The sequence below is a fragment of the Lethenteron reissneri genome, chromosome 57 (assembly GCF_015708825.2).
Source record: "Lethenteron reissneri isolate LAM-NWPU_2019-01 chromosome 57, ASM1570882v1, whole genome shotgun sequence".
Lineage (NCBI taxonomy): Eukaryota > Metazoa > Chordata > Hyperoartia > Petromyzontiformes > Petromyzontidae > Lethenteron > Lethenteron reissneri.
Window position 1 is genome coordinate 7,882,819 of NC_083835.1, and position 12,746 is coordinate 7,895,564.

Below are 12,746 nucleotides of genomic sequence, written 5' to 3' on the forward strand. Positions count from 1 at the left end.
GAGAGGGAGAGAGTACACCCAGACCAGGGCTCGAACCATGAGAGGGAGAGAGACACCCAGACCCAGGGCTAGAACCCATGAGAGGGAGAGAGACACCCAGACCCAGGGCTCGAACCCATGAGCGGGAGAGAGACACCCAGACCCAGGGCTAGAACCCATGAGAGGGAGAGAGACACCCAGACCCAGGGCTCGAACCCATGAGAGGGAGAGAGACACCCAGACCCAGGGCTCGAACCCATGAGAGGGAGAGAGAGACACCCAGACCCAGGGCTCGAACCCATGAGAGGGAGAGAGACACCCAGACCCAGGGCTAGAACCCATGAGAGGGAGAGAGACACCCAGACCCAGAGCTCGAACCCATTAGAGGGAGAGAGACACCCAGACCCAGGGCTAGAACCCATGAGAGGGAGAGAGACACCCAGACCCAGGGCTCGAACCCATTAGAGGGAGAGAGACACCCAGACCCAGGGCTCGAACCCATGAGAGAGAGAGAGACACCCAGACCCAGGGCTCGAACCAACGAGAGGGAGAGAGACACCCAGACCCAGGGATGGAACCCAGGTTGAGAGAGAGAGAGACACCCAGACCCAGGGCTAGAACCCAGGTTCTGAGAGAGAGAGAGACACCCAGACCCAGGGCTTGAACCAGGTTCTCAGAGAGAGAGAGACACCCAGACCCAGGGCTAGAACCCATTGAGAGGGAGAGAGACACCCAGACCCAGGGCTCGAACCCATGAGAGAGAGAGAGACACCCAGACCCAGGGCTCGAACCAACGAGAGGGAGAGAGACACCCAGACCCAGGGCTAGAACCCATGAGAGAGAGAGACACCCAGACCCAGGGCTAGAACCCATGAGAGGGAGAGAGACACCCAGACCCAGGGCTAGAACCCATGAGAGGGAGAGACACCCAGACCCAGGGCTAGAACCCATGAGAGGGAGAGAGACACCCAGACCCAGGGCTAGAACCCATGAGAGGGAGAGAGACACCCAGACCCAGGGCTCGAACCCATGAGAGGGAGAGAGAGACCCAGACCAGGGCTCGAACCCATGAGAGAGAGAGAGAGAGACCCCAGACCCAGGGCTCGAACCCATGAGAGAGAGAGAGAGAGACCCCAGACCCAGGGCTCGAACCCATGAGAGGGAGAGAGAGACACCCAGACCCAGGGCTCGAACCCATGAGAGGGAGAGAGAGACACCAGACCCAGGGCTCGAACCCATGAGAGGGAGAGAGAGACCCCAGACCCAGGGCTCGAACCCATGAGAGGGAGAGAGACACCCAGACCCAAAGGCTCGAACCCATGAAAGGGAGAGAGACACCCAGACCCAGGGCTCGAACCCATGAGAGGGAGAGAGACCCCAGACCCAGGGCTCGAACCCATGAGAGAGAGAGAGAGACCCCAGACCCAGGGCTCGAACCCATGAGAGGGAGAGAGAGACACCCAGACCCAGGGCTCGAACCCATGAGAGGGAGAGAGAGACACCCAGACCCAGGGCTCGAACCCATGAGAGGGAGAGAGACACCCAGACCCAGAGCTCGAACCCATGAGAGGGAGAGAGAGACACCCAGACCCAGGGCTCGAACCCATGAGAGGGAGAGAGACACCAGACCCAGAGCTCGAACCCATGAAAGGGAGAGAGACACCCAGACCCAGGGCTCGAACCCATGAGAGAGAGAGAGAGACACCAGACCCAGGGCTCGAACCCATGAGAGGGAGAGAGACACCCAGACCCAGGGCTCGAACCCATGAGAGAGAGAGACACCCAGACCCAGGGCTCGAACCCATGAGAGGGAGAGAGACACCCAGACCCAGGGCTCGAACCCATGAGAGGGAGAGACACCCAGACCCAGGGCTCGAACCCATGAGAGGGAGAGAGACCCAGACCCAGGGCTCGAACCCATGAGAGAGAGAGAGAGACACCCAGACCCAGGGCTAGAACCCATGAGAGGGAGAGAGACACCCAGACCCAGGGCTAGAACCCATGAGAGGGAGAGAGACACCCAGACCCAGGGCTCGAACCCATGAGAGGGAGAGAGACACCCAGACCCAGGGCTCGAACCCATGAGAGAGAGAGAGAGACCCAGACCCAGGGCTCGAACCCATGAGAGAGAGAGAGACACCCAGACCCAGGGCTCGAACCCATGAGAGGGAGAGAGACACCCAGACCCAGGGCTCGAACCCATGAGAGGGAGAGAGACACCCAGACCCAGGGCTCGAACCCATGAGAGAGAGAGAGACACCCAGGGCTAGAACCCATGAGAGGGAGAGAGACACTCAGACCCAGGGCTAGAACCCATGAGAGGGAGAGAGACACCCAGACCCAGGGCTCGAACCCATGAGAGAGAGAGAGAGACCCAGACCCAGGGCTCGAACCCATGAGAGAGAGACACCCAGACCCAGGGCTAGAACCCATGAGAGGGAGAGAGAGACACCCAGACCCAGGGCTCGAACCCATGAGAGAGAGAGAGAGAGACACCCACACCCAGGGCTAGAACCCACTAAGAGAGAGAGACCCAGACCCAGGGCTAGAACCCATGAGAGGGAGAGAGACACCCAGACCCAGGGCTAGAACCCATGAGAGGGAGAGAGACACCCAGACCCAGGGCTCGAACCCATGAGAGAGAGAGAGAGACACCCAGACCCAGGGCTCGAACCCATGAGAGGGAGAGAGACACCCAGACCCAGGGCTCGAACCCATGAGAGAGAGAGAGACACCCAGACCCAGGGCTCGAACCCATGAGAGGGAGAGAGAGACCCAGACCCAGGGCTAGAACCCATGAGAGGGAGAGAGACACCCAGACCCAGGGCTCGAACCCATGAGAGGGAGAGAGAGACCCAGACCCAGGGCTCGAACTCATGAGAGAGAGAGAGACACCCAGACCCAGGGCTCGAACCCATGAGAGAGAGAGAGACACCCAGGGCTCGAACCCATGAGAGAGAGAGAGACATCCAGGGCTCGAACCCATGAGAGGGAGAGAGACACCCAGACCCAGGGCTCGAACCCATGAGAGAGAGAGAGACACCCAGGGCTCGAACCCATGAGAGAGAGAGAGACACCCAGGGCCAGAACCCATGAGAGGGAGAGAGACACCCAGACCCAGGGCTCGAACCCATGAGAGGGAGAGAGACACCCAGACCCAGGGCTCGAACCCATGAGAGAGAGAGAGACACCCAGACCCAGGGCTCGAACCCATGAGAGGGAGAGAGACACCCAGACCCAGGGCTCGAACCCATGAGAGGGAGAGAGACACCCAGACCCAGGGCTCGAACCCATGAGAGAGAGAGAGACACCCAGACCCAGGGCTCGAACCCATGAGAGGGAGAGAGACACCCAGACCCAGGGCTCGAACCCATGAGAGGGAGAGAGACACTCAGACCCAGGGCTCGAACCCATGAGAGAGAGAGAGACACCCAGGGCTAGAACCCATGAGAGGGAGAGAGACACCCAGACCCAGGGCTAGAACCCATGAGAGGGAGAGAGACACCCAGACCCAGGGCTCGAACCCATGAGAGAGAGAGAGACACCCAGACCCAGGGCTCGAACCCATGAGAGAGAGAGAGAGAGAGAGACACCCAGACCCAGGGCTCGAACCCATGAGAGAGAGAGAGAGAGACACCCATACCCAGGGCTAGAACCCATTAAGAGAGAGAGACCCAGACCCAGGGCTAGAACCCATGAGAGGGAGAGAGACACCCAGACCCAGGGCTAGAACCCATGAGAGGGAGAGAGACACCCAGACCCAGGGCTCGAACCCATGAGAGGGAGAGACACCCAGACCCAGGGCTCGAACCCATGAGAGGGAGAGAGACACCCAGACCCAGGGCTCGAACCCATGAGAGAGAGAGAGACACCCAGACCCAGGGCTATAACCTATGAGAGGGAGAGAGACACCCAGACCCAGGGCTAGAACCTATGAGAGGGAGAGAGACACCCAGACACAGGGCTCGAACCCATGAGAGGGAGAGAGACACCCAGACCCAGGGCTCGAACCCATGAGAGAGAGAGAGACACCCAGACCCAGGGCTCGAACCCATGAGAGGGAGAGAGAGACCCAGACCCAGGGCTCGAACCCATGAGAGGGAGAGAGGACACCCAGACCCAGGGCTCGAACCCATGAGAGGGAGAGAGACACCCAGACCCAGGGCTCGAACCCATGAGAGGGAGAGAGACACCCAGACCCAGGGCTAGAACCCATGAGAGGGAGAGAGACACCCAGACCCAGGGCTCGAACCCATGAGAGAGAGAGAGACACCCAGACCCAGGGCTCGAACCCTGAGAGGGAGAGAGACACCCAGACCCAGGGCTCGAACCCATGAGAGGGAGAGAGACACCCAGACCCAGGGCTCGAACCCATGAGAGGGAGAGAGACACCCAGACCCAGGGCTCGAACCCATGAGAGGGAGAGAGACACCCAGACCCAGGGCTAGAACCCATGAGAGGGAGAGAGACACCCAGACCCAGGGCTCGAACCCATGAGAGGGAGAGAGACACCCAGACCCAGGGCTAGAACCCATGAGAGGGAGAGAGACACCCAGACCCAGGGCTCGAACCCATGAGAGGGAGAGAGACACCCAGACCCAGGGCTCGAACCCATGAGAGGGAGAGAGAGACCCAGACCCAGGGCTATAACCCATAAGAGGGAGAGAGACACCCAGACCCAGGGCTATAACCCATGAGAGGGAGAGAGAGACCCAGACCCAGGGCTCGAACCCATGAGAGGGAGAGAGACCCAGACCCAGGGCTAGAACCCATGAGAGGGAGAGAGACACCCAGACCCAGGGCTCGAACCCATGAGAGGGAGAGAGAGACCCAGACCCAGGGCTAGAACTCATGAGAGGGAGAGAGACACCCAGACCCAGGGCTAGAACCCATGAGAGGGAGAGAGACACCCAGACCCAGGGCTCGAACCCATGAGAGGGAGAGAAACCCAGACCCAGGGCTAGAACTCATGAGAGGGAGAGAGACACCCAGACCCAGGGCTCGAACCCATGAGAGGGAGAGAGAGACCCAGACCCAGGGCTATAACCCATGAGAGGGAGAGAGACACCCAGACCCAGGGCTAGAACCAATGAGAGGGAGAGAGACCCAGACCCAGGGCTAGAACCCATGAGAGGGAGAGAGAGACCCAGATTCAGGGCTAGAACCCATGAGAGGGAGAGAGACACCCATACCCAGGGCTAGAACCCATGAGAGGGAGAGAGGGACCCAGACCCAGGGCTCGAACCCATGAGAGGGAGAGACACCCAGACCCAGGGCTCGAACCCATTAGAGGGAGAGAGACACCCAGACACAGGGCTCGAACCCATGAGAGAGAGAGACACCCAGACCCAGGGCTAGAACCCATGAGAGGGAGAGAGACACCCAGACCCAGGGCTCGAACCCATGAGAGAGAGAGAGACACCCAGACCCAGGGCTCGAACCAACGAGAGGGAGAGAGACGCCCAGACCCAGGGCTAGAACCCATGAGAGGGAGAGACACCCAGACCCAGGGCTAGAACCCATGAGAGGGAGAGAGACACCCAGACCCAGGGCTAGAACCCATGAGAGGGAGAGACACCCAGACCCAGGGCTAGAACCCATGAGAGGGAGAGAGACACCCAGACCCAGGGCTCGAACCCATGAGAGGGAGAGAGAGACCCAGACCCAGGGATCGAACCCATGAGAGAGAGAGAGAGACCCCAGACCCAGGGCTCGAACCCATGAGAGAGAGAGAGAGACCCCAGACCCAGGGCTCGAACCCATGAGAGGGAGAGAGAGACACCCAGACCCAGGGCTCGACCCCATGAGAGAGAGAGAGAGACCCCAGACCCAGGGCTCGAACCCATGAGAGGGAGAGAGAGACACCCAGACCCAGGGCTCGAACCCATGAGAGGGAGAGAAAGACCCCAGACCCAGGGCTCGAACCCATGAGAGGGAGAGAGACACCCAGACCCAGGGCTCGAACCCATGAGAGGGAGAGAGACACCCAGACCCAGGGCTCGAACCCATGAGAGAGAGACACCCAGACCCAGGGCTCGAACCCATGAGAGAGAGAGAGACACCCAGACCCAGGGCTAGAACCCATGAGAGGGAGAGAGAGACCCAGACCCAGGGCTCGAACTCATGAGAGGGAGAGAGACACCCAGACCCAGGGCTCGAACTCATGAGAGGGAGAGAGACACCCAGACCCAGGGCTCGAACCCATGAGAGGGAGAGAGACACCCAGACCCAGGGATAGAACCCATGAGAGGGAGAGAGACACCCAGACCCAGGGCTCGAACCCATGAGAGGGAGAGAGAGACACCCAGACCCAGGGCTCGAACCCATGAGAGAGAGAGAGACACCCAGACCCAGGGCTCAAACCCATGAGAGGGAGAGAGAGACACCCAGACCCAGGGCTCGAACCCATGAGAGAGAGAGAGAGACACCCAGACCCAGGGCTCGAACCCTGAGAGGGAGAGAGACACCCAGACCCAGGGCTCGAACCCATGAGAGGGAGAGAGACACCCAGACCCAGGGCTCGAACCCATGAGAGGGAGAGAGACACCCAGACCCAGGGCTCGAACCCATGAGAGGGAGAGAGACACCCAGACCCAGGGCTAGAACCCATGAGAGGGAGAGAGACACCCAGACCCAGGGCTCGAACCCATGAGCGGGAGAGAGACACCCAGACCCAGGGCTAGAACCCATGAGAGGGAGAGAGACACCCAGACCCAGGGCTCGAACCCATGAGAGGGAGAGAGACACCCAGACCCAGGGCTCGAACCCATGAGAGGGAGAGAGAGACACCCAGACCCAGGGCTCGAACCCATGAGAGGGAGAGAGACACCCAGACCCAGGGCTAGAACCCATGAGAGGGAGAGAGACACCCAGACCCAGAGCTCGAACCCATTAGAGGGAGAGAGACACCCAGACCCAGGGCTAGAACCCATGAGAGGGAGAGAGACACCCAGACCCAGGGCTCGAACCCATTAGAGGGAGAGAGACACCCAGACCCAGGGCTCGAACCCATGAGAGAGAGAGAGACACCCAGACCCAGGGCTCGAACCAACGAGAGGGAGAGAGACACCCAGACCCAGGGCTCGAACCCATGAGAGAGAGAGAGACACCCAGACCCAGGGCTAGAACCCATGAGAGGGAGAGAGACACCCAGACCCAGGGCTCGAACCCATGAGAGAGAGAGAGACACCCAGACCCAGGGCTAGAACCCATGAGAGGGAGAGAGACACCCAGACCCAGGGCTCGAACCCATGAGAGAGAGAGAGACACCCAGACCCAGGGCTCGAACCAACGAGAGGGAGAGAGACACCCAGACCCAGGGCTAGAACCCATGAGAGGGAGAGACACCCAGACCCAGGGCTAGAACCCATGAGAGGGAGAGAGACACCCAGACCCAGGGCTAGAACCCATGAGAGGGAGAGACACCCAGACCCAGGGCTAGAACCCATGAGAGGGAGAGAGACACCCAGACCCAGGGCTAGAACCCATGAGAGGGAGAGAGACACCCAGACCCAGGGCTCGAACCCATGAGAGGGAGAGAGAGACCCAGACCCAGGGCTCGAACCCATGAGAGAGAGAGAGAGAGACCCCAGACCCAGGGCTCGAACCCATGAGAGAGAGAGAGAGAGACCCCAGACCCAGGGCTCGAACCCATGAGAGGGAGAGAGAGACACCCAGACCCAGGGCTCGAACCCATGAGAGGGAGAGAGAGACACCCAGACCCAGGGCTCGAACCCATGAGAGGGAGAGAGACACCCAGACCCAGAGCTCGAACCCATGAAAGGGAGAGAGACACCCAGACCCAGGGCTCGAACCCATGAGAGAGAGAGAGAGACCCAGACCCAGGGCTCGAACCCATGAGAGAGAGAGACACCCAGACCCAGGGCTCGAACCCATGAGAGGGAGAGAGACACCCAGACCCAGGGCTCGAACCCATGAGAGAGAGAGACACCCAGACCCAGGGCTCGAACCCATGAGAGGGAGAGAGACACCCAGACCCAGGGCTCGAACCCATGAGAGGGAGAGACACCCAGACCCAGGGCTCGAACCCATGAGAGGGAGAGAGACCCAGACCCAGGGCTCGAACCCATGAGAGAGAGAGAGAGACACCCAGACCCAGGGCTAGAACCCATGAGAGAGAGAGAGAGACCCAGACCCAGGGCTCGAACCCATGAGAGGGAGAGACACCCAGACCCAGGGCTCGAACCCATGAGAGGGAGGAGAGACACCCAGACCCAGGGCTCGAACCCATGAGAGAGAGAGAGAGACCCAGACCCAGGGCTCGAACCCATGAGAGAGAGAGAGACACCCAGACCCAGGGCTCGAACCCATGAGAGGGAGAGAGACACCCAGACCCAGGGCTCGAACCCATGAGAGGGAGAGAGACACCCAGACCCAGGGCTCGAACCCATGAGAGAGAGAGAGACACCCAGGGCTAGAACCCATGAGAGGGAGAGAGACACTCAGACCCAGGGCTAGAACCCATGAGAGGGAGAGAGACACCCAGACCCAGGGCTCGAACCCATGAGAGAGAGAGAGACCCAGACCCAGGGCTCGAACCCATGAGAGAGAGAGAGAGAGACACCCAGACCCAGGGCTCGAACCCATGAGAGAGAGAGAGAGAGACACCCATACCCAGGGCTAGAACCCATTAAGAGAGAGAGACCCAGACCCAGGGCTAGAACCCATGAGAGGGAGAGAGACACCCAGACCCAGGGCTAGAACCCATGAGAGGGAGAGAGACACCCAGACCCAGGGCTCGAACCCATGAGAGAGAGAGAGAGACACCCAGACCCAGGGCTCGAACCCATGAGAGGGAGAGAGACACCCAGACCCAGGGCTCGAACCCATGAGAGAGAGAGAGACACCCAGACCCAGGGCTCGAACCCATGAGAGGGAGAGAGAGACCCAGACCCAGGGCTAGAACCCATGAGAGGGAGAGAGACACCCAGACCCAGGGCTCGAACCCATGAGAGGGAGAGAGAGACCCAGACCCAGGGCTCGAACTCATGAGAGAGAGAGAGACACCCAGACCCAGGGCTCGAACCCATGAGAGAGAGAGAGACACCCAGGGCTCGAACCCATGAGAGAGAGAGAGACATCCAGGGCTCGAACCCATGAGAGGGAGAGAGACACCCAGACCCAGGGCTCGAACCCATGAGAGAGAGAGAGACACCCAGGGCTCGAACCCATGAGAGAGAGAGAGACACCCAGGGCTAGAACCCATGAGAGGGAGAGAGACACCCAGACCCAGGGCTCGAACCCATGAGAGGGAGAGAGACACCCAGACCCAGGGCTCGAACCCATGAGAGAGAGAGAGACACCCAGACCCAGGGCTCGAACCCATGAGAGGGAGAGAGACACCCAGACCCAGGGCTCGAACCCATGAGAGGGAGAGAGACACCCAGACCCAGGGCTCGAACCCATGAGAGAGAGAGAGACACCCAGACCCAGGGCTCGAACCCATGAGAGGGAGAGAGACACCCAGACCCAGGGCTCGAACCCATGAGAGGGAGAGAGACACCCAGACCCAGGGCTCGAACCCATGAGAGAGAGAGAGACACCCAGGGCTAGAACCCATGAGAGGGAGAGAGACACCCAGACCCAGGGCTAGAACCCATGAGAGGGAGAGAGACACCCAGACCCAGGGCTCGAACCCATGAGAGAGAGAGAGACACCCAGACCCAGGGCTCGAACCCATGAGAGAGAGAGAGAGAGACACCCAGACCCAGGGCTCGAACCCATGAGAGAGAGAGAGAGAGACACCCATACCCAGGGCTAGAACCCATTAAGAGAGAGAGACCCAGACCCAGGGCTAGAACCCATGAGAGGGAGAGAGACACCCAGACCCAGGGCTAGAACCCATGAGAGGGAGAGAGACACCCAGACCCAGGGCTCGAACCCATGAGAGGGAGAGACACCCAGACCCAGGGCTCGAACCCATGAGAGGGAGAGAGACACCCAGACCCAGGGCTCGAACCCATGAGAGAGAGAGAGACACCCAGACCCAGGGCTATAACCTATGAGAGGGAGAGAGACACCCAGACCCAGGGCTAGAACCTATGAGAGGGAGAGAGACACCCAGACACAGGGCTCGAACCCATGAGAGGGAGAGAGACACCCAGACCCAGGGCTCGAACCCATGAGAGAGAGAGAGACACCCAGACCCAGGGCTCGAACCCATGAGAGGGAGAGAGAGACCCAGACCCAGGGCTAGAACCCATGAGAGGGAGAGAGACACCCAGACCCAGGGCTCGAACCCATGAGAGGGAGAGAGAGACCCAGACCCAGGGCTCGAACTCATGAGAGAGAGAGAGACACCCAGACCCAGGGCTCGAACCCATGAGAGAGAGAGAGACACCCAGGGCTCGAACCCATGAGAGAGAGAGAGACATCCAGGGCTCGAACCCATGAGAGGGAGAGAGACACCCAGACCCAGGGCTCGAACCCATGAGAGAGAGAGAGACACCCAGGGCTCGAACCCATGAGAGAGAGAGAGACACCCAGGGCTAGAACCCATGAGAGGGAGAGAGACACCCAGACCCAGGGCTCGAACCCATGAGAGGGAGAGAGACACCCAGACCCAGGGCTCGAACCCATGAGAGAGAGAGAGACACCCAGACCCAGGGCTCGAACCCATGAGAGGGAGAGAGACACCCAGACCCAGGGCTCGAACCCATGAGAGGGAGAGAGACACCCAGACCCAGGGCTCGAACCCATGAGAGAGAGAGAGACACCCAGACCCAGGGCTCGAACCCATGAGAGGGAGAGAGACACCCAGACCCAGGGCTCGAACCCATGAGAGGGAGAGAGACACCCAGACCCAGGGCTCGAACCCATGAGAGAGAGAGAGACACCCAGGGCTAGAACCCATGAGAGGGAGAGAGACACCCAGACCCAGGGCTAGAACCCATGAGAGGGAGAGAGACACCCAGACCCAGGGCTCGAACCCATGAGAGAGAGAGAGACACCCAGACCCAGGGCTCGAACCCATGAGAGAGAGAGAGAGAGAGACACCCAGACCCAGGGCTCGAACCCATGAGAGAGAGAGAGAGAGACACCCATACCCAGGGCTAGAACCCATTAAGAGAGAGAGACCCAGACCCAGGGCTAGAACCCATGAGAGGGAGAGAGACACCCAGACCCAGGGCTAGAACCCATGAGAGGGAGAGAGACACCCAGACCCAGGGCTCGAACCCATGAGAGGGAGAGACACCCAGACCCAGGGCTCGAACCCATGAGAGGGAGAGAGACACCCAGACCCAGGGCTCGAACCCATGAGAGAGAGAGAGACACCCAGACCCAGGGCTATAACCTATGAGAGGGAGAGAGACACCCAGACCCAGGGCTAGAACCTATGAGAGGGAGAGAGACACCCAGACACAGGGCTCGAACCCATGAGAGGGAGAGAGACACCCAGACCCAGGGCTCGAACCCATGAGAGAGAGAGAGACACCCAGACCCAGGGCTCGAACCCATGAGAGGGAGAGAGAGACCCAGACCCAGGGCTCGAACCCATGAGAGAGAGAGAGACACCCAGACCCAGGGCTCGAACCCATGAGAGGAGAGAGAGACCCAGACCCAGGGCTCGAACCCATGAGAGAGAGAGAGACACCCAGACCCAGGGCTCGAACCCATGAGAGGGAGAGAGAGACCCAGACCCAGGGCTCGAACCCATGAGAGGGAGAGAGACACCCAGACCCAGGGCTCGAACCCATGAGAGGGAGAGAGACACCCAGACCCAGGGCTAGAACCCATGAGAGGGAGAGAGACACCCAGACCCAGGGCTCGAACCCATGAGAGGGAGAGAGACACCCAGACCCAGGGCTCGAACCCATGAGAGGGGGAGAGACCCAGACCCAGGGCTAGAACCCAGGTTGTCAGCGGTACGGCCATCGTGAGCCTGGTGAGGGAGGGAGTGAGTGAGTGAGTGATTGAGTGAGTGGTTGAGTGAGTGGTTGAGTGAGTGGTTGAGTGGTTGAGTGAGTGGTTGAGTGTGTGAATGATTGAGTGGTTGAGTGAGTGACTGAGTGAGTGATTGAGTGAGTGATTGAGTGAGTGAGTGGTTGAGTGAGTGGTTGAGTGGTTGAGTGATTGAGTGGTTGAGTGAGTGACTGAGTGAGTGATTGAGTGAGTGATTGACTGAGTGAGTGAGTGATTGAGTGAGTGATTGAGTGAGTGAGTGGTTGAGTGAGTGATTGAGTGGTTGAGTGATTGAGTGGTTGAGTGAGTGACTGAGTGAGTGACTGAGTGACTGAGTGACTGAGTGAGTGTCTGGCGCGTGTTGCCCCGAGCGCAGCGACCTGCGGGACGCCCTCGTCATCCTCCAGCTGCTGGAGAAGATCCGCACTCCCGTGGAGTGGGAACGCGTGAACAAGCCCCCCTACCCCCGCCTGGGGGCCAACATGAAGAAGGTGGGCAACCCCCCCTACCCCCACCCCCCCCAACCCCGCCCCCTCCACCCACCTTACCGACCCCCCCAAGATGAAGGTGGGAAACCCCCCCTACCCCCACCCCCCCCCTCTCCCCACCTCCCCAACCCCACCCCCTCCACCCACCTTACCGACCCCCCCAAGATGAAGGTGGGAAACCCCCCCTACCCCCACCCCCCCCCCAACCCCGCCCCTCCACCCACCTTACCGCCCCCCCCAACATGAAGGTGGGCAACCCCCCTACCCCGACCCCCTCAACCCCCCCCCCCACCCCGCCCCCTCCACCCACCTTACCGACCCCCCAACATGAAGGTGGGCAACCCCCTACCCCAATCC

At 60.5% G+C, this 12,746-nt stretch overlaps 1 protein-coding gene across 2 annotated transcripts in view; it reads left to right on the top strand.

Annotated features, from left to right (window-relative positions):
* LOC133357301 (plastin-3-like) overlaps positions 1-12,746 on the top strand; it is an 86,092-nt gene that overhangs the window by 53,796 nt on the left and 19,550 nt on the right. For both annotated transcript variants that reach the window (XM_061575180.1, XM_061575181.1), the window contains exon 12: positions 12,278-12,392. In XM_061575180.1, the coding sequence (XP_061431164.1) occupies positions 12,278-12,392 (115 nt within the window). The remainder of the gene's footprint in view (positions 1-12,277; positions 12,393-12,746) is intronic.